This window comes from Ovis canadensis, chromosome 3 (genome assembly GCF_042477335.2).
Source record: "Ovis canadensis isolate MfBH-ARS-UI-01 breed Bighorn chromosome 3, ARS-UI_OviCan_v2, whole genome shotgun sequence".
Lineage (NCBI taxonomy): Eukaryota > Metazoa > Chordata > Mammalia > Artiodactyla > Bovidae > Ovis > Ovis canadensis.
The window spans coordinates 217,110,955-217,133,602 of NC_091247.1; the positions used below are offsets into that span (position 1 = coordinate 217,110,955).

Below are 22,648 nucleotides of genomic sequence, written 5' to 3' on the forward strand. Positions count from 1 at the left end.
TTCACCTTCACTTTTTCCCCTTTCGTAGTGGAAATCACTATCCATTCAAAAACTGGTCCTCACTCTTTTTTATAGCTGCACCCCACTGGGTGGACCACTATCTGATGTTTGAGTATATGGTCTTTTTTCCAACATTTTGTGATTCCAATTAACACTGCAAGGAATTATTTTGTATGTAAATATTTTCTTGTTTTTGGAGCTATGAATTTCTAGAGGTGGAATTAGTGGCACAAATAGAAAATACACATAGAATATTTTTAGATAATGCCAAACATCCCCCCAAAAGCGTTGTACCAGTTTTCATCCCTACCATCAAAGCATGAGATTGCCTGCTTCTCCAGTCCTGCTAACCAGAATGTGCCATTATACTTTAAAACTTTCACCATTAAGTGAAAAATGATTTCAGTACAGTTTTAAGTTGCATTGCCCTATGAGTGAGGTTAAACAGTTTTTCTTTTAAGAATATTGTGAACTTTGCCCATTTGGCTGTTGGGCACATGCTTTAAAAAGAAAAAGATTGGCTATGAATTGCATTTTCCTCTCAAAGTGCTGGGCAGAAGCTAGAAGTTATACATTTGCTTAACATTTATCCTCTTCATATTTCTCATCGTAAAATCTCTAATTGCAGTAACATTTTAGTCCTTGATATGGGTATGGTCACTGAAAACATTTTATCAAGCTGTACGTGTATGACTTGTACATTTCTAAAAAGTTACTTGAAAAACCCTGAGCTGATTTAATTCTGTGCTAAATTATCAGTGTCTCGTCTGCCTGATGGCTCAGGCAGGGCTTCCCTGGTGGCTCAGAGGTTAAAGCATCTGCCTCCAATGCGGGAGACCCGGGTTCGATCCCTGGGTTGGGAAGATCCCCTGGAGAAGGAAATGGCAACCCACTCCAGTATTCTTGCCTGGAGAATCCCACGGACTGAGGAGCCTGGTGGGCTGCAGTCCACGGGGTCACAAAGAGTCGGACACGACTGAGTGACTTTACTTACTTACTTACTTACATCTGCCTGATGCTTAAAGGAAGCCTGGATTCCCAGAATCACACCCCTGATGTGAAAAGATGAAAGGATGTCCTTGAAAGGCAAACCCAGCAACACAGCACACACAGTGCGTTCTACTTCCTCTTCCACACTGACACCCATTCCTACCAGCCTCTAAGACCTCATGGAAGCTAGACAGAGCCGCCTAACTCACCACCTCTGCTGCTGCTGCTGCTGCTGCTAAGTCGCCTCAGTCGTGTCCGACCCCGTGCGACCCCATAGACGGCAGCCCACCAGGCTCCCACGTCCCTGGGATTCGCCTGGCAAGAACACTGGAGTGGGTTGCCATTTCCTTCTCCAATGCGTGAAAGTGAAGTTGCTCAGTCATGTCCGACTCTTAGCGACCCCACGGACTACAGCCTACCAGGCTCCTCCGTCCATGGGATTTTCTAGGCAAGAGTACTCTCACCACCTATAGGAAAGGATTTATCCAACGGGCAGCAGGAAGGACCCCCTGGTCTTAATTATTTACCTACAATCCCTTCTTTGTGTCCCAATAAGTGATGCCACTCTGTTCCAAGCCTCATTTTCTCCATAATTTTCAGGGATAGTAGCAGGAAGCAGGTAATCAAGCCTATTAAATGTGATAAGCTCCTTAGAGAAAGACCCTTAAGGGCTTGGATTTTTTTCCACTATTTTCACTGAGCAGAGCGGGACCGGCTAGTTATATGTGTTCCCTCATACCCTCAGGCCCTGTGGGAGAGACAGGGTAATCCAAAGAAACCTGCTGTGGGGTGCGGGGCTGGATGGATGGAGGGCTTTTTTTTAAAAAAATTACTGGTCGATTTGCACCTTTCAGGATAGTCCTAGCTGAAGTTACAGTAAACACACACACATGCACTTTCTCTCCCCCTTCTCTGTTTTGAGCAGCATTGGGAGCTGTGGCAAGAACCTAGGCCCTCTGAGCATCACTGGACCTCAGTCTGACCCCCAGTTTCGGACAGTGTACTGGATTGTCCACACTTGCGTGGTGCAGGCCCGGAGAACAAGTGTGTAGCCACCCCAGATGTCCCTCTTCATCTCCAGACATCGCCTGGTGACTCTGTTGATAACGGCTCTTCCCTGGATGGAAGGAAAAAGAGCAAAATTACTAACACACCCTGGGAGAACATCCCTTCGCCTGCTCCCAGTCTGCCTGCCGTGCTCTGATACAAGTCCGAGGGCTCCCTCAGTCCTCGGCAAGTCATCCAGAGGAGACAGGAAGCTGAGCGCAGAGTTAGATCACCCAGAACCTTCTCTCCTCCCCCTACAGTGAGCTAACCCCAGACCCGGGAGTGAACAGTGCTGGGCTGGTTCCTCTGTTCTCCTCCACCCCTCCTGAGCTGGAAGCATCAGGTCAGCACAGCTGGCAAGTCAGCCTGCAGACTGCAGAACCGCGCTCCTCTACTTGGTCTCCTTTCCACATCTTCACCACTGAGCTCGTGAAACTCATCCGGACACTCCCTCCCACCAGCAAGGCTCTCTGGTGGGACAAGAGCAAAAGCCCCATTCAAGAATCTCAGCCTATTTTCTCCACCTGCTTTCTCTGGGGGGCAGTTCCTGCCCCCTTGTTGTGGGAGCTTCACCAAGGTTTACTGCTAGAAACACTGAGGGCTTTAAAGTCAAAGAGTCTGGGTTGAATGCTTGCTCCGTTAACAGAGAGATGTGGGCAGATGACCATATCAGGGTTAATACTGACTGAGCTCTGTGCCTGACATGGGAAAAGTGCAACAGATCTTAGCTCATCTCTACCTTTCCCCATCCTCATGGGGCCAAGGGAGGGACGGCATCCTACTCTGTGCCCCCTTGTGCCACCTTCATCAAGCCCGACCTCTTTGCTCCTTACCTGCTCACCTTGACACTGAGGGTCATGCCATCTGTCCTGGCCCTGTCCCCCTCTCCTGGCTTTTCTACTCCCCACCCCGCTCTCCACCACTTTGCAGGAATCTGCCTCAGTGCCCGGGTGAAACAGTTCCCCATATCCTCAGAGTTCACAGCATCCAGGGGGGAGTCTGGTGGGAAGTTCACTGCTCCCCGTCCATGACCTACCCCTCCCCACGTGTTTCCTTGACACCAAGCAGAGCTGAAGCTGTTAAGTCTCTCAGTTGTGTCTGACTCTTTGCAACCCTATGGACTATAGCCCGCTAGGCTCCCCTGTCCATAGGATTCTCCAGGCAAGAATACTGGAATGGGTTGCTGCTCTCTATGATGAGAAGAGCTGACTCGTTGGAAAAGACCCTTATGCTGGGAAAGATTGAGGGCAGGAGGAGAAGGGGACGACAGAGGATAAGATGGTTGGATGGCATCACCGACGCAATGGACATGGGTTTGGGTGGACTCTGGCAGTTGGTGATGGACAGGGAGGCCTGGCATGCTGTGGTTCATGGGGTCACAAAGAGTCGGACATGACTGGGTGACTGAGTTGAACTGAACATCCAAATCTCTGCTCCCTCTCTGACCCCCTTATCCCTGCCTCTCATCTCTTCTAGCCACAGACTGCCCCCAGTGACCCTGCTCCCCCAGCCTCACCTGACTCCTCCCTTGCCACCTGGGTCTCCCTCTGTTGGCCGCCTCCACACCTCCCTGGGCATATCCATCCAGCATCGATCATTCAGGGCTGCCCTCCCATTCTTCAACTGCCTCCATCACTCCCATCCCTCCATTCTCTGGGCCCCATTCCTGGACCACAGAGTGCTCCTGGAGAGGGTCCATTAACCGAGTAGCCTGTCCCCAGAAGTGCCTGGAGCGGCCTGGCCTCAGAGCTTGGCTGACTCCTGCGGGCTCCTCGTCCAGGCCTCCTCAGTACGCTTTTACGCCTCAACCACCTTCTCTAAATGCCTTTATTTGTCAAAAGACCTTGCTTCCAGCCAATCTAGCCCCCTCCCAAGTGCCATGAGCAATCTCAGGGGTGGTCTCAGAGGACTGCCCTGTCTCTGTCTCTGCTGTCAGCCTCCCTGTGCTCGGAGCCCAGCCATCCCTGATGCTGCAGAAACACCCTTCCTGTCTAACATCCTTCTCTTATTTCTCCCTCTTGGCAGATTCCTCTCCTACTGAGTTTAAATATATCCAAATGTTCTAATATTCAAGAAGGGAAAAAAAGCTCCTAACTCTACCATCTTTTTCAACCAACAGTCAGTATTTTTCTCCCTTTAAGAATCAAAATTCCCAAGCAGTGAGGCAAAAACAATGGATATGATTCTGTGTTTGAATCCTGGATATGCTGTGTGACCTGGGGGATGTTGTCTGACTTCTTTGTGCTCTAGTTACCTCTCAGATAAAGTTGAGCTAATGGTAATACATCTCTTATAAGATTTGGGTAAGGATTAAATTAGGTAGTGTTTATTCCAATGTTTGGTACTTAAATATATACTCAATACATCTTGGTTATTACAATGTATAGGCTTCCCTGAAGGCTCAGTGTGTAAGAAACCGTCTGCCAATGCAAGAGGTGTGGATTTGAACCCTGGACTGGGAGGATCCCTTAGAGAAGGGAATGGCAACCCACTCTGGTATTGTTGCCTGGGAAATCCCAAGGACAGAGGAGCCTGACAGGCTACATTCCATGGGGGTCTCAAAAGATTCGGACATGACTTGGTAACCAAACAACAACAGCAATCACCCCGATACAGACCATTCTCTCTAATGTACTCAGACAAAAAAAAAAAAAAGTCTTCAACAAAATATTAGAAAAACTGTGCACCTTCAGTTCAGTTCAGTTGCTCAGTCATATCCAACTCTTTGTGACCCCATGGATTGCAGCACACCAGGCTTCCCTGTCCATCACCAACTTCCAGAGCTTGCTCAAACTCATGTCCATCAAATCGGTGATGCCATCCATCCATCTCAGCCTCCGTCCTCCCCTCCTCCTCCTGCCTTCAATCTTTCAAAGCATCAGGGTCTTTTCCAATGAGTCAGCTGTTCACATCAGGTGGCCAAAGTATTGGAGCTTCAGCTTTAGCATCATTCAGAATTGATTTCCTTTGGGATGGACTGGGTGGATCCCTTCGCAGTCCAAGGGACTCTCAAGAGTCTTCTCTAACACCACAGTTCAAAAGAATCAATTCTTTGGTGCTCAGCTTTCTTTATGGTCCAACTCTCACATCCATACATGACCACTGGAAAAACTAAAGCTTTGACTACATGGACCTTTGTTGGCAGAGTAATGTCTCTGCTTTAGGTACATTTGTATGTTTTCCTGGAGACAGTCCATAGCATTCCTCAAGGGGTTATTAGCTTTAAGACTCATTGTTAGATAAGTCCATGTCTCTTAAAATGTGAACCTGACCCAGCACCAAGATGCTCAAAGATACTCTCACAGACAAAATGTGACCTACCCTTCTCGCTCAGGCCATCCCATTCCTGCCAATTTGGCTTAACAACACAGCCATGTAGACTGCAGTCAGCCACATCCCTCATGCCGCTGCCGTGCGACTTCTGCCGGACTCCCTCTACCTTGTTCTTAGTCAACTGATGATGATGTTAAATCAGAGCTTTTACATCAGTTCCTGTTGGTTTTCAACCCAATGCTCAAGACTCTCTGATGATCACAAAAGCTAATATTGTTGAACCCCTTATATGAGCCATGCACCATGATAATTGCTTTACACACATTATCCCATTAAGTCATCTCCACAGGTTTGTAAAGTAGAAATTATCATCAAGATGAAGAAACTGAGTCTCAAAAAAAGGATAGGAGAATAGCTAAAGAAGACCGAATTAGGATTAGAAGGCAAACTCTGAATTAAATTACAACAGATTCCAATATTTTTCACCTTGCCACGCCGCTTGGGTTAACACACTCAGTATTTTATGCCGAGTGCTTCATGCTCAGACTAGAAAAATGTCTAGGCTTTTCCCTTCAGAGTGCCACAAAATTAATCTCTCAGAAACACTACCAGATCAAATCTGAACTTCCCAGACTATATTGTTGTTCGTCCTTGTTGTTGTTGTTGTGACTACAGAATGAAATGCGTCAGGCTCCTCTATCCTCCGCTATCTCCCAGAGTTTGCTCAAATTCATGTTCACTGAGTCAGTGATGCTATCTAACCATCTCATCCTTTGCTGCCCTCCTCTCTTAACCTCAATCTTTCTTAGCATCAGGGTCTTTCCCGATGAGTCAGCTCTTTGTTTACATCAGGTGGCCAAAGAACTAAAGCTTCAGCTTCAACATCAGTCTTTCCAATGAATATTCAAGGTTGATTTCCTTTAGGGTTGACTGGTTTGATCTCCTTGCAGTCCAAGAGACTCTCAGGAGCCTTCTCTAGGATCACAATTCAAAAGTATCTATTCTTCAGTGCTCAGCCTTCTTTATGGTCCAACTCTCAGACTATACGTTAATATATTTATCTTGGAAAGAAACAAAAACATGTGACTCACCGGTTTAAAATCCCAACGTATGTTCAGTCTATTTTTGACTGCCTTGGAACATGGCTCTAAAGTGGGCTTCTCCCCTTTGCCGGGGTCTGTCAGACAGCGATCGTCAGCATCTCTCTGTGCAATCAGTGGTCCCACATAGAATTCCCCAGTTAGGTGATAGTAGACGTTCTGCAAGAGAGCAAAGGGATCTGCCCCGGACCCTCAGTCAGGGATGACTCACCGAGAACATAAAGACTGCTTTGGGTCCCTTAGACACCATCACTATGGAGGAAGCCTTGAGCATTCCTGGGTAACAATGACTCTCCTCTGTTCTCTTCCCCATCCCCAGCTGATTCGAGAAAGAAGACCAGGCATGACAAAAAGACTCTAGCCTGCTTCCTTCCACACGAGGGCTCCAATAGAATCATTGGAATCCCTACTGGACGAGGGAGCTTATCTTGGAAAACAGAAACAACACAATTCAACTTCAGAAGCTGTCATTATAAACCCCAGCTAAGGACTTGTTGTCAGAAAACCTTTCAAATGCTCAATCACTCCCTGCCTTGCTCTGTGAACTTGGACAAGTTGGTTGTTTTCATGTCTCTGTTTTGTTTTTTGTTTTTTTTTTTAATGCTGTCTACCCTGCAGACCTCAAAAGGTTCCCATGAGGGCAACATGCAAAGTAACATGACAGCTGGAAAAAGTCCCCTGGGTGCACCTTCCACGTGGCTCCTGATCTCTCCTACCCCATGGAGGGCCTTCCATTCGGCTTCTCTCTTCCCTAACCCTCTGTTTCCTTCTCTATGGAAGAAGCCACAGGGAGCATCACCTGTCCATCTTCCAAGGCATACAAGGGGGCAGCGGGAGGATGGAGGGGCAGGGAAGGAGGAGGAAAGGGAGGGATTGGAGGTTGTTTTCAATGAAAGTATTACCATAGAGAGTGCAGTCTTTCTACACCCTTCTTGTACCTAGGATGGAATGACCTCTCAGGTGAGCTCAGAAGGGCTGAGTTACAAGCACAGATTTGGGCTTCTCCTTGACCCGTTACCCTGGCCTCTCAGCTCTTGTCTCCCCATCACCTAACACCAAGTCCAAGCCTACCAGGGACAGCCACAACAGACTGACCGAGGAGCCGGAGCAGGACAATACCTGGGTACTGTATTGATGGCAGTGATGCACAACGGGGGTGTTGCCTGGAACAGCTCCCTGGTCCAGGCAGACGCGTTCATCCAACGTGTTTTTCATCTGAGGGAGCAAAACACACAGCAACCCGGTTGGAAAGAGGCAGAGAAGGAGGTTCCCCGACCCTCCCAGGGCCCTGCACCTTTGCCAGTACTCCAAAAGGGGCAGGGGTTGAGACCCTGGCAGCCACGTTCTAAGCACTAGACAAATGCAGAAGAGAAACTCTGCTGTGATGCACTTCCTGGGAATGAAGGAGGAAAGAGACAGAACAGGCTCCATCTTGAAAGCAGGACTCCATCTTGGGCCGGACTGTGGACTTTGAGCTATATGCCCAGTATTTCCAGTATCTCTGGAAACGACAGACCAACTGGAAAACCAGACCACCCCCTCACCCCCTATGGAAGAGCCCCAGGGCTTGTACCTAGACTCCCCATTGCCTAAAAGAATACCCTAATTATCTGTGTAACTGAATAGAATCATAAATTCTATTATGCTTATTGGGGTATGACCTCAGGCCTACTGATAATTGTCCACTGTTAACTACCTAGGCTTAAGGCATACGAATCATGGGCTAACTTTGATTGTATCTTTCTTTTCCTTTGTTCAGACTAGTTTCAGGGAATTGGGGCAGGTGGGTTTGGGCACATACACTTAGGGTATATAAGTGAAGTGAAGTCGCTCAGTCGTGTCCGATTCTTTGCGATCCCATGGACAGTAGCCTGCACAAGGCTCCTCTGTCCATGGGATTTTCTAGGCAAGAGTACTGGAGTGGGGTGCCATTTCCTTCTCCAGGGAATCTTCCCAACCCAGGGATCGAACCCAGGTCTCCTGCATTGTAGACAGACGCTTTACCATCTGAGCCACCAGGGAAATCCCTAGGGTATATAAGGTTTTCACAAAAATTGGTCGGAGTCCTTGGCTAAGAGGAGACTCTGCCTTGGGCCCGCCGGTGTAATAAACTGCACTCCACCATCTGAATTGTCCTGAGTGAGTTTGTTTCCCGGAACGCGTGGCTACAACAGGAACACCTGCTCCTCAGACCGTTATAGCGCAGGTAAGGAAGGGCTCCTCCACCCACATTCGGGGGGGTGAGGCCACACACCCTGGTGGGCCGAGGAACTGTGAGGGTCAGAGCAAGCGCTGATGTTTACAAAGGAAGGAACCAGAGGCAGAGAGAAGGAAAAGATGGAGACTGGGGAGTGAGAGAGGAAAGAAAACCAAAAGGGTCGGAGGAGAGAGTTGGGGGTGGTAAGAGAATGGGGAGAATGGGTTTTGAAAACCCTTCTCCGGAAAATCATGAGGCTCAGATTTCTTCATCCTTTATAGGCAAATGTTTAAAACCCACAATGCAGTTTCGTAAAACGTACTCTTCCATAGGCCACCACGCTGCGGACTGGTTTCAGGAGAGGATAAACATTTTTCAGATACCAGTCAAAGGTTTTGCATTTCAGTCTCTTCCGGAGTGCCATTCTGGAAGAAATGTCTCCAAAATCTATTCCGGAGTTCTGCAAAGAAAACAGGAAACACGGCTGCACCCTGTAACACCCTGGACTCCACCATGTGGGTGTGCTCAGATGTGTCTGACTCTGTGCCACCCCATGGACTATCACCCGCCAGGCTCCTCCGTCTACAGGATTCTTTAGGCAAGAATACTGGAGTGGGTTGCCCTTTCCTCCTCCAGGGAATCTTCCTGATCCGGGAATCGAACCTGTGTCTCCTGCATTGGCCGGCAAGTTCTTTACCACTGAGGCATCAGGGAAACAGAGCGTGCAGGAGGGAAGCAAGTATTTTCCTGATTCCCTGTAAGATAACCTTTATCATATATAGTTTTCCAGGGAAATTGGAAAAAGCTTGACCCCTAGGAATTTCTGCTGGTCTTAAGGCACTTTCGAGGCCTGCATATCCAGGTTTATGTCTCATCAGTAGCAAACTGATGCAGACTGCTCCTATTTGAGATGATATTCACGTCAATCAGGCACAAAATGGTTCTCATGATGGCCAGGAAAAGCTTCCAAAAGGAGCGTTCTGGCAGCAAGACTGGGAGGTTAAAGGAGACGTCCTAGAAGTGGTATCTGTGGGGAATCAAAGTGGAAGGATGCTTGAACCCAGAGCGGCAGCTCAAGGACAGAGACAGCATGTCATATCAGCCTCAGGGACTAAGGCCAACGATGTGACCTTAGCCAAGGCAGCTTTCCTTGTTCATACGTGTCCAGTAGAATTACGCTGCCTTCTACCGCCATCCCTCACCCCACTGCCATGTTCATTTCCTCTTTAGACAGTGAATCCTTGTCCACTCCTGCCCCACAAGGAATCCCCCGGTATAGATGATGGATGAAGAGCACAGAATCTATAAATATCCTTGGTTTGAATCCTATCTCTGCTCTTAGGACCTTATTACCTTAAACGGCTTTTCCCCTTCCATTCTCTGTGTGTCAGTTTCTTCACTGGTAAACTTAGAATAATAAAAAATAAATATTACGCCAGAGCTACGTGGTGATAGCCATGTGTGCCAGAAACTTAGTCCTGGGACACAAATGCTGATGCCATTGTCCTCATAGTGAGGACATGACTTCAGGTCTTTAGGGCTGGAACAGCTCTGTTGCAGAGAGAAGCCAATTCTGACTCCAGGCTAAAACTGCTTCTTTGACTTGCTTTCCCTTGCTCTTGTTATAATCATACCTAATGGGCTGCCTCAGAGAATCCTGCCCCTCTGCCTCACCCTTAAAGTGCCTTTGTTCAGAACCCTGTCCACCTGTGGATGGCAGGAAGGAAGAAATTAACACACCCCCTTGCCTAAGGCTTGCCGTCCTAGGAGATGTTTGCAAGATTAATGGCCTTTTTACTTTGTTTCCTCACCTTCCTCCCCTCCATCTCTGATCTATAAAAGAACAGGACATCCAGATGGCATACGATGGCTATTTTGAGACATTCCTTTGCCATCTTCTGGCGAATAAAGTCATACTCCTTGCCTCAACACCTCCTCTCTTGGATTCATTGGCTCATCGTGCAGTGAGCAGACCAAGCTTGGGCTCTTGTCCCTTCCCATTCCCACCAGAACCACCACCCCTTCCTCCTCCTCCATCCTTCTCAGCTTCTGTCCCATCCAGGACCAACCTGGAGAGGTATGTTCCAGGCCATGTAGACCATGTCTTTGTACTCGTCCATCCAGATTTCAGCCACTCTCAGGGCGTTCCGCTTCAAGGGAATTCTCAGGTCTAAAGAGTAGGGCTTGTGGTGTCTCTCCAGGTGGGCAACTCGGGAGCAGGGCAAGACCTCAATTCTACCTCCACATTGCCACACCTGCAAGGGAAGGAAACACAAAATTGCCCGGGCAAGCTGGACACACAGACGTTAAGAGCACAGCCTGTTGACAGGGACACCACTCTTTGGAACCACGACTTCCCCGGCAGTCCAGAGGTTAAGACTCCACGCTTCCACTGCAGGGGATGAGGGTTTGATCCCTGGTCAGCGCAGTAAGATCCCACATGCCTGGTAACCAAAAATCCAGAACATACACCAGAAGCAATATTGTAAAAAGTTCAATAAAGACTTAAAAAATGGTCCACATTAAAAAAAAATTTTTTTAATGGAGTGCAAATTCAGTCCTTCTTCCTGTCTCTATGAGCCTCCCAACCTACTTATCAAAAAAAAACTGCTTCTCTCCTGTCGCTCAGAAGCTCCAGAAATCCCACCAGGCGTGGGCTCTGGCCCACAGGAACTGTGAGATAATCAATGGATCTTGCTTTGTGCCACTAAGTTTGTGATAATTTTGTTACACTGAAATTGATAACTAATACAGGTAATTCTTGACAAAGAGATACCCTGACTTATGATCTAGTCATAAACATTCTTTCTTCTTATCCTGATGGATACACACATACTTGTCAGTCCATACATTCTAATATGTGGCTTAAAATATTTAAAAATACTGTCTTTGTCCCGGTAGACGATAGAACTAGTGGATGTAGACCCACTATCCATCCCTGTAGAAGATACGTCCAGTGATGAGTGTGTTCTCTTCAAGGATGTCCAAGTGAGCTGCATTTTCTGGGAAATACTAGCCGGTCCAGTTACTATGCTTAGTCGCTCAGTCGTGTCCAACTCTTTGCAACTCCATGGACTGCAGACCGCCAGGCACCTCTGTCCATGGGAATTCAGGCAAGAATACTGGAATGGGTTGCCTTGCCCTCCTCTAGGGGATCTTCCTGATCCAAGGATTGTACAGAGGTCTCCAGCATGGCAGGAGGATTCTTTACCATCTGAGCTTCCAGGGAAGCCCTTCCAGCAGCGGTTAGCAGCCTACCGCACTCATGTCTGCAAATCCCTGAACATCTCAGGTCCAGTGGCTCAGTTAAAAAACCTTGGGAGGGGTTATCCTAGACCAACAGCTTTCAGATTTTTCTGTCTCAATTTATTCCCACTTGCCAGATGTCCCCCCACCCACCCACCCTCCACTCCTTCCCTCTTTCTCTGAAACACACAAAAAGAAACAGGAAGTTTCTGATTATAGTAGCTTACTTTGCATCACAAACCATCCTGACGTTTTTCAGGAAGCTAGCCCTCACCACGTAGGTTTTATGATTATTCCCATTAAGGTAAGGGGTCCACCCTTACCAGCTAAGAAATGACAAAGCTAGAAGGATTCTGTGATGCTCTGGCACAGTGCCAGGCATACACAAGGTGCTGAACCAGGGTGGGTGTACTGTCTCTCCCATCAGACCAAAACTCTGTCTGTGTTTATACACATCCAGGTGCACCATCACTGCCGTGGCCTCTAGGTGTCAGAATAAAACATCACATGCAGCTCTGATGTTCTCCAAGGTCTGTTCCTAGAGAAATGTACATCCTAGCAAATGCTTAGAGGTTTGAAAGGACAGATGGCCACACATACAAACCACGAAAGCTGAATACAGATAAACTGTTTTATCAAGAAAAGGGAAGAATGACTCTTCAGAGGGTACAGCAACTCACTCTAGTGTTCTTGCCTGGAGAATTCCATGGACAAAGGAGCCTGGAATGAGCAGAGTGGGTTGCCATGCTCTCCTCCAGGGGATCTTCCTGACCCAGGCATCAAATCCACACCTCTTACATCTCCTGCTTTGGCAAGCGGGTTCTTTATCACTGAGCCACCTGAGATGTTCTCTTCGTACCGATGAGAATACAGATGTGATGTTGAGTGTATCAGAACAATAAGGTGGAAGAGGCTTGGTTCCCAACACCCTGCTGGTGGTAATTTAGTCACTAAGTCATGTCCAATTCATGTGACCCCATGGACTGTAGCTAGCCAGGCTCCTCTGTCCATAGGATTTCCCAGGCAAGAATACTGGAGAGGGTTGCCTCTTCCTACTCCAGGGGTTCTTCCCAACTCAAGGATTAAACCCACGTCTCCTGCGTTGCAGGCAGTCTCCTGGGTTGTAGGTAGATTCTTTACTGCTGAGCCACTAGGGAAGACTGGAACTGTCATCTGAATCCTGAACTGCTCATATCCAAATTGTTACAGGAGTTCATTCCTATCTCATTTAAATCTCTGTTATTTTGGCCTCTGTCGCAGAAATCAAACAAGGATTCTAATTCCCAAACATTTATAAATCATTTCAAGTTATTTATCACATTTGAACTGCACTGTCATCCTTAGGAGGAAAATAAACTGGAGCTTCCCTGGTGGCTCGTGGAAAAGAATCGCCTGCAATGCAGGAGATGAGGGTTCGATCCCTGGGTCAGGAAGATCTCCTGGAGAAGAAAATGGCAACACATTCCAGGATTCTTGCCTGGAAAAATTCCATGGACGAAAGATCCAGAAAGGCTACAGTCCACTCAAGTCTTCAGTTGCTACAGTCCATGGAGATGCAGAGAGTTGGACCCGACTTACCTACAACAACACTGGGGAACAGATCACGAAAGAAGATGGACGTGAACTCATGTCATCCTGTCAGCTGCTTGACTGTCCGTAGGGGGACAGACTGGCTGCCCACACACCTTTATCCTCTGGTCCCTCTGCCCGCTCCAGTCTCTGTCTGACTGGTCTTACAGAGAACCACCTGCCCCAAAGTTGGTGTATCTCAGGAGACGTTTGGAAAATGCCGGCAGTCCTCAGGAAAGTAGGGACACCATCTTCCCAGCAATATCTCCCAGACTATACAGACCTATACCAAGAAGCTCCCCTCTAGAAGTGCTACAACCTCTCCTTAGTGACCTGGAAGCATGAGAATTTGTTCACCTCTTGAGCCAACAGCATCCATCCTTGTTCCAAGGTTCCAGAGATCCTCTACCTTACCCTTCTGCTTTGTCCCGTAATAAGAATGGAAACGTACCTACCCTCAGGCTAAGTTCCACGTTCTCTCCTCCATAGGTCAGCATCCCACCATCCAGAGAGCCAATTTCTTCCAAGAAGAGCCTGTTGGCAGCCAGGATGCCCATGATGGAAGGACTTCTGTGGAGCACATGGCAAGAGTGTTTCACTAACCCTGGACGCGGAATGTCAGGATGAAGGTGACGGGTAGGAACCTCAATGATGATGTAGCCTTTGAAACTCTCTCTATCAAAGCTTCTTCTTATCCTGAAGGCTTTCCCCAAACCCTCAGGCTGAACTAAGTGCATGGAGCCTTCCATCTCAGATTATATTGAAATCCATCTTGGTATCCCTACTTCATAGCCTGATAAATCCTTAAAGGCGCTGAAATGTTTTCTAAAACATTATACACTTTGCTTTATTTTGCTTAAAATTCCTTAAATAGCCAAAGTATCTGTGATTTCTTTCCTGGGATCAGCTCTTTTTTTAACCTTTCCTTTTGTATTGGGATATAGCCAATTAACAACATTGTGATAGCTTCCCGTGAACAGTGAAGGGACTCAGCCATACATAGACATGTACCCATTCTCCCCTAAACTCCGCTCCCATCCAGGCTGCCACATAACATTGAGCAGAGTTCCATGTGCTCTACAGTAGGTCCTTGTTGGTTATGAGGTCTGCTTCTTTTTTTCTCTATACCTTGTCCTTCACCCCAACTCCTCTGCTCCTCTTACCCCACTCTTAAGACTACCACCAAGGACAAACAAAGCCCAGAATGTTATTCCCTGACTTCCCCCAGGCTAATCAAGTTTACCGAGCTCATGCAGACTGACCTCACAGGAGCAGTGACATCGTGGAGATCAACCCAGGCTTTTGGCAGTGCATCATAGCGGCACCAGAGTTCCCAACCAAACCCGTCAACCGCCAGTGCATATTTAATCAGTTCAAAGGTGTCAAAAAGAATGTTGTCAAACACAGGAGACACAATCACAGCGCGGTCTTCCTGAATCCGAGCCAAGATGGGCTCAGCCCTGCAAGAAGGGTGTGTAACAGACCCAGGTGGGATTTGAGGATAACAGCCAAAGCAAGCAGACAAAGCTGCTCCATCCCGTCCCCTTGTCCTGACCCTGACTAACTTCTTCACTCAGGCCACACTGGCTAGTGGGCAGAACTCTCCAGAGTCCCAAGAATCTGCAGGTTTGAGAAATAGCTGGGAATGCTGGCAGCTGATCCCAGTCAAGAGCACATTTGAAACTGGGGTACCCAAGTACCAACCCCAAGCCACTGTGAGCAGTGCTATCAGTATCTGCCTGAAATTGTTTTACTTCTTGAGTCTCCCTGCTTCCAAAATAACATCTCTTTATTATCTGATTCCCCACATTCTTTGAATAACACAGCTCTTCGTATCATGTAACTTCATGGGAAAACCTTAAGAATTACCAAAAGGTAGTCTCTTCATGTATGGATGTGAGAGTTGGACCATAAAGAAAGCTGAATGCTGAAGAATTGATGCTTTTGAACTGCAATGCTGGAGAAGACTTTTGAGAGTCCTTTGGACTGCAAGGAGATCAAACCAGCCAATCCTAAAGGAAATCAATTCTGTATACTCATTGGAAGGACTGATGCTGAAGCTAAAGCTCCAATACTTTGGCCACCTGATGTGAAGAACTGACTCATTGGAAAAGACCCTGATGCTGGGAAAGATTGAAGGCAGGAGGAGAAGGGGACGACAGAGGATGAGATGGTTGGATGACATCACTGACTTAATGCACATGAGTTTCAGCAAGCTCCGGAAGTTGGTGATGGACAGGAAAGCCTGGCATGCTGCAGTCCATGTCACAAAGAGTTGGACATGACTGAGCAAATGAACTGAACTGAGTCTCTTCATTTTACAGATTAAGTAATTTGTTTGTTTAGTTGCTAAGTCGTGTCTGACTCTTTTGCAATCCCATGGACTGTAACCTACAAGGCTCCTCTGTCCCTGGGGATTCAGGCAAGAATACTGGAGTGTGTTGCCATTTGTTACTCCAGGATATCTTCCCAAGCCAGGGATCGAACCTGCATCTCCAGCATTGGCAGGCAGATTCTTTACTGCTGAGCCACCAGGGAAGCCCTAAGTTTTGACTCATTCAAAGTCACAAAATATCTGGCATAGTCAGGGTTGCTATTCAGTTGTCAATACTCCAAGCCTATTGTTTTTTCTCTAGACTACTTCCTGTAGGCAACCAAAGTCCTTAAATAAAAACATCCTGTTTGGGGAGCTTCCCTTTTCTTAAGTTCTGGTATTGACTTTCCCTACTTCCACAATATCCCATCTCTACTCATTGTATTTACAATCTCTCCTCTCTCCCCTTCCCCACATGGAGCCCCTGGAGCCCTTACCACCCAACATTCACTTCAATGTGAGCATCCAGGATGGCAACCACATCAGCCGTGGCCATCTCCCTGCCGGTGTTGCGAGCTGCAGCCAGACCTCTTCTCTCGGTGTGCCGTATTATCTTCAGGAGTCCTGGAGACTTCTGATTGTAAAGCTTAATCTTCTCATCCAAGTCTGCCTTTAATTCTCCTGCCAACCAAAGGCACAGCTATGGAAATTCTGAGTGCAATAATCAACACAGTGCAGAAATGTTATACTAGGATGCCGTAATGGTTGGACTGCCTCCAGCATAGGGTGGGCAATCCTACAGCCTGGACTGAGAAAATAGTTCTTCCTCTACACCAGCTTCTCCTCTGCCTTCCATCCTCAGAATTAATGTTCCCATTCCTAATCTTTCTCTTGAGGTTAAACTATCTTAGCACAGTAAAACTGCTCTGTCAGCCACTGTTACCGCTACTTTAAGTGTGTTGAGAAATCATTATGAGAATGAATAGGATCAGAGAACACCATAATTCAAATAGACACATGCAGTCCCATGTTCACTGAAGCACTGTTTACAATAGCCAGAACTTGGAAGTGACCTGAACGTCCATCAACAGAAATGGATAAAGAAGATGTGGTACACATATACAGTGGAACGTTCAGTTCAGTTCAGCTCAGTCGCTCAGTCGTGTCCGACTCTTTGCGACCCCATGAATCGCAGCACACCAGGCCTCCCTATCCATCACCATCTCCCGGAGTTCAATCAGACTCACGTCCATCGAGTCCGTGATGCCATCCAGCCATCTCATCCTCTGTCGTCCCCTTCTCCTCCCACCCCCAATCCCTCCCAGCATCAGGGTCTTTTCCAATGAGTCAACTCTTCACATGAGGTGGCCAAAGTACTGGAGCTTCAGCTTTAGTACCATTCCTTCCAAAGAAATCCCAGGGCTGATCTCCTTCAGAATGGACTGGTTGGATCTCCTTGCAGTCCAAGGGACTCTCAAGAGTCTTCTCCAACACCACAGTTCAGAAGCATCAATTCTTACTCCGTCATAAAAAAGAATGAAGTTGTGTCATTTGCAGAGACATGGATGGATCTAGAGACTGTTACACGGAATGAAGTAAGTCAGAAACAGAAAAATAAATATCATACTAACACATAATGTGGAATCTAGAAAAATGATACAGATGATTTTATTTGCAAAATAGAAATAGAGACACAGATAGAGAACAAACATGGACACCAAGGAGAGAAAGTGTGGGTGAGATGAACTGGGAGATTGGGCTTGACATATATGCACTATGACCCTATGTATAAAATCGGTAACTAATGAGAACCTGGGGTTTCCCTGGTGGCTCAGACAGTAAAGAATCTGCCTGCAATGCAGGAGACATGAGTTCGATCCCTGGGTCAGGGAACTCAGTGCTCTGCAGTGACCTACGTGGGAATGAAATTAAGAGAGAGGGGATATAGATGATTTACTTTGCTGTACAGTAGAAACCAACACAACACTGTAGAGCACTTATACTCCAATAAAAGGTGTTTTTTTTTTTTTAATGAATGGGACACACCTGACCTAACTAACGTAGGGTTGCTGATGGACAGACATTGCAGATACAGCCTGGAACATCGTCTTCACAGCTAAACCCTCGGGGCTTTATGGAGAGCACATAAACAACTGAAATTGTTTTATCTTCTTTTAGATATTCCTATTGGACCTGCTGAGGCTCAACTGGGATGGAATGCCCAGATGAATCTGCTTTTCAGCTTCTATCTAACAAGTTTATTCCCAAAATAAAGAAGGCTGAGTACCAAAGAATTGATGCTTTTGAACTGTGGTGCTGGAGAAGACTCTTGAGAGTCCCTTGGACTGCAAGGAGATCAAACCAGTCAACCCTAAAGGAAATCAGTCCTGAATATTCACTGGAAGGACTGATGCTAGGGCTGAAGCTACAATATTTTGGCCACCTGATGTGAAAATCTGACTCACTGGAAAAGACTCTGATGCTAGGAAAGATTGAACACAGGAAGAGAAGGGGATGACAGAGGATGAGATGGTTGGATGGCATCACCGACTCAATGGACAAAAGTTTGAGCAAGCTCCAGGAGATGGTGATGGACAGGGAAGACTGGTGTGCTGCAGTCCATGGGGTCGCAAAGAGTCAAACACAGCTGAATGACTGAACACAGCTGAACAACAATCTCCAAAATATACAAACAAGATTCGCTATTCCACACTGTTCACAGTTTATTCTTCTCTCTCTCCTCTGTTTTAAAAAATATGTCTATGCATTCCTATCATTTTTTAAAAACTTGGTTTAAATCCGTTGACCTTTGGAATATTTGACTTGAGGCAAATTAAGCTTCATATCAAGGGGGGACAAAGGAAGTGGGTACACCTCTCATGTCAATGTGTAGCATTTCATTCTTACTACTATTGATGGTGAGGATAAGGAGAATTACGCTAGCTAACATTTACTAGAGACAAGCCCTGGGCTAAGGACTCTACATGTGTTAATTGCCAACAGCCTTGTGAGGAAGCACTATTATTTTACAGATGGTGACACTGGAGACATGAAGTAACTGAGAGACTCGCCACCACTTAAAGTCACATGAGTAGTTAGCTTCTCCTGTGGCTGATGTGGTAGAGACTTCCGATCATTTTCCTCAATTTAACACACACAAACAAGATTTTAACACAATACATAATTCAGTGCAGGCTCAAACTGGCTGCTGTTTCCATGGTTACTGAGAGAGAAGGTGATTGCTGCTCCAATGACACCAGTCAAAGAATGACCAACGGTTCCCTCTGCCATGCCCTCCCAAACAAATTATCCCCTTGGAAGACACAAATGGGTTCCTGACCCAAGTGAGCAGGATGGGTTATACATAGGGTCTGGAACAGCCTAGAACTTTCTTTGGCTTCAAATAGTTACCGAACATAGGTATTTAGAATAAATGATGTTAACTGCTATTACTACCTCTTTAATTCTCACTCTAGTCCATGAGATCATGATTATTCTCAACATCTGTGCTTTGCAGATAAGGAAACTAGTGGAGAAGTAAGTCACTCAAGGGATAGAGCTTGGAAGGGAGGAACTGAGATTCCATAAAGTGAAGACTCAAGTGCACTGCCTTCCACTTCTCCCTGCGTCATCTCAGCGGGGACTGGACCAGGCTGGGGGAGAGGGCAGGGCCTGAGCAAGAGACCCAGCCACTGTGGAGAGTCTCAGCACCCAGAGCTCCCTTCTCTCCAGGCTTAAATACCCAGGAAGATTGGGGTTTCCTCCTAGGGGATGATTCTGAATCTCTTCCTGGTATCTGGGGTTTTCCTTTGGACCCACCTCTCTCCCCGTGATCTCCCTCATGGTGCATGGGCCTGACTGACTGCAGATTCACCACGTGATTGGAGCACATTGTGTGACCTCTCTTAGTTTCTTCTTCTGTGTGACCAAGAGGATCATCCCCTATCTCGACTATGGGAAGATTAATGTGCCCAGCACAGTCAATAAACAGTCCTTCTCTTTTCCCTCCATGAGAAACCCAACTTCCTGTCCACGAGTGTGTGTGTGTGTGTGTGTGTGTGTGTGTGTGTGTGTGAGTGCATGCTCAGTAGTGTCTGACTCTTTGCAACCCTATGGACTGTTGTCCCCCATGCTCCTCTGTCCATGGGATTCTCCAGGCAAGAATACTGGAGTGGGTTGCCATGCCCTCCTCCAGGGGCCCTTCCTGACTCGCGGATCGAACCTGCCTCTCCTGCATGGGCAGGCAGATTCTTTACCGCAGTGCCACCTGGGAAACTAAGCTAAAACCCCTTTATCCTAGCACAATCCATACACAGTCATTTTTATACTATTCCTTGATCAGGTTACTTACCATTTGAGCTAAAATCATCCACTAAGATGATCTCCTTCAACAATCGAGGCGGGGTCCTCTGGACGATGCTGGTGATGGCTCGCTGGATGACACTCAGAGCTTCATCCATGAATATGAGGATGACGCTGAGAGATGGGAGCTGTGAAGGATACCGCTTCCAATGACACCTGTAAAAGACCTTTTATAATAACCACATCACTCTTTTAATTACTTAAACATTGTTCTCTGAAGTCCCTCTTCACTACATAGGATGTTATAATAATTCAATCAGTTCACCAACTCTCAAACTCGTTAGGAAGGGAAACTGTCAGCTGCTTATCACAGTAGAAAGATTTTGCATTTGTTTGTCCAAAGTTCTCCTGTTGTGGGGATAAACTTCATTTCTTTTTGATTAATCATTAGTAGACATTTCCCCTTGAACAGTCAACCTGCCCCACAAAGAATTCCCATTCCTTCCCCTGCCCCAAAGTAGCTTCTTTGCCAGAAGTCCTCTTTCTGCCTCCCTTTCCCCATGATCTCAGACCTCCCGTCATTTGGACACATCCCTCAACTTCACCACTATAGAGAGGTGGCAAACCATCCAAAGAAGTGTGCTTGACGCGTTTTAAATGTCACAGCTTACATTTAGTAAATGCTTACCACATGCGAGGCACTGGCTTACTCTTTTTAAAAGTCCTCATCAAGATATATTTCACACACAATAAAAGTCACCCATTTAAAACTGCACAATTCATTGTTTTTTAATAATAGTCACAGAGTTGGGCAACCATCACCACCATCTAATTTCGGGGCAGTTTCATCATGCTAGAAAGAAACCCCATATCCATTAGCAGTATCTCTTCATTTCTCCCCAATCCCATTCCCCCTCAGCCATAGGCAATTATTAATCTACTTCTTATCTCGATGGAATTGCCCATTCTGGACTTTCTGTATAAATGGAAACATACAATATGTGGTCTTTTGTGTTCGCCCAGAATAATGTTTTCGAAGTTCATCAATGTTGTACCATATGTCAGCACTTCATTTCTTTTTGTTGTCAAATAATATTACATCGCATGGATATGTCACATATTTACCTGTTCATCCAATGTCGAACCTTTAGCATGCTTCTACTTTTTGGCTGTTACAAATGCCACTGTGAAAATTCTTGAATGAGTGTTTATGTTGCCATGTTCTCATTTTACTTATACACGTACCTCACCCGGGGTAAAGATCCTTGGAGAAGGATCCTCTTGAGAGTCCCTTGGACTGCAAGGAGATCAAATCAGTCAATCCTGAAGGAAATCAACCCTGAATATTCATTGGAAGGACTGATGCTGAAGCTGAAGCTCCCAATACTTTGGCCACCTGATGTGAAGAGCTGACTCATTAGAGAAAACCCTGATGATGCTGGGAAAGACTGAAGGCAGGAGGAGAAGGGGGCGACAGAGGATGAGATGGTTGGATGGCATCACTGACTCAATGGACGAGTTTGAGCAAGCTCCAGGAGTCGGTGAAGGACAGGGAAGCCTGGCAAGCTGCAGTTTACGGGGTCACAAAGAGCTGGACAAGACTAAGTGACTGAACTGAACTGAACTGAAGAGTGAATGTGTTAAGTCATGTGGTGACTCTATACTTAATAATGTGATGAACTCCTATACTGTTTTCTAAAGAGGCTGCACCATTTTACATTCCCGCCAACAATAAATGATGGCTTCAATTTTTCTCCATGTTCTGGACAATATTTGCATTATCTGACATTGGGATGATAGCCTTCCAAGAGTATGAAGTATTGTCTTACTATTGCTTTGATTTCCATTTCCCTAATAGCCAACAGTGTGAACATAACTAATGGGGTGAACTCAGACATGACTCAGTGACTAGCACTTTCAATTTTCACTTCATGGCTGATTCACTTTGCCTAGAGCAGAGAGTAACACAACATTGTAAAGACACTGTACTCCAATAAAAAAAATTTTTTTAAGAATTAGAACACACACACACACAAAGAATTAGAACACATTTCCTCTGATTACAGAACTGTCAAAAAAACAAATTCTCGGAAGGCAAAAAGGAATATTATAAGGCTTTGAGAAATCAGGAAACAGAACATAAAAGTAAAACATAAATAAACACAAGTTGGAAAAAAAATTAAAGTGAAGAATTTCACTAAGCTTTTCTCCCCAAATCAGTTCCTCCTTTTTCTTGCCACTCCAACATTGATGAAATGCAGAGTAATCGAGATTGACTCTGGAGACATATCAAGGGACTCCAAAAGGCCATGCAGGGAATTTCAAGTAGCACTGAAAACCATACAGAAGTCTGCAAGAAGGAGCTCTCCTTTCTCCTTGTTTCCTAGCACCTGACTGGCATGTGTGGACCAGTTCTGTCCAGTAGAATTTCCTACAGTGATATAGATGTTCTGCGTATACTGTCCATTGTGATCTACACTAGCCACGTGTGGCTAGTAAGCATTATAACAAGGCTATGTAAACTTAAACAAACTGCTTTTTAATTTAATCCAATGTTAATTTAAATAGCCACATGTGACTGATGCTACCATATTGGATAGTGCAGTAGAA

The 22,648-nt window shown here is 46.2% G+C and overlaps 1 protein-coding gene across 1 annotated transcript in view; it reads right to left on the minus strand.

The window, feature by feature from the left end:
- Positions 1 to 1,884: 1,884 nt before the first annotated feature.
- Positions 1,885 to 22,648, minus strand: part of GALNT8 (polypeptide N-acetylgalactosaminyltransferase 8) — a 36,418-nt gene continuing 15,654 nt past the window's right edge. The window contains exons 3-11 of the mRNA XM_069581459.1: positions 20,088 to 20,254; positions 16,234 to 16,417; positions 14,685 to 14,882; positions 13,878 to 13,992; positions 10,677 to 10,862; positions 8,930 to 9,067; positions 7,530 to 7,625; positions 6,402 to 6,569; positions 1,885 to 2,107 (exon numbers count right to left, since the gene is read on the minus strand). Of these exons, the coding sequence (XP_069437560.1) occupies positions 1,964 to 2,107; positions 6,402 to 6,569; positions 7,530 to 7,625; positions 8,930 to 9,067; positions 10,677 to 10,862; positions 13,878 to 13,992; positions 14,685 to 14,882; positions 16,234 to 16,417; positions 20,088 to 20,254 (1,396 nt within the window). The 3' untranslated portion in view covers positions 1,885 to 1,963. The remainder of the gene's footprint in view (positions 2,108 to 6,401; positions 6,570 to 7,529; positions 7,626 to 8,929; positions 9,068 to 10,676; positions 10,863 to 13,877; positions 13,993 to 14,684; positions 14,883 to 16,233; positions 16,418 to 20,087; positions 20,255 to 22,648) is intronic.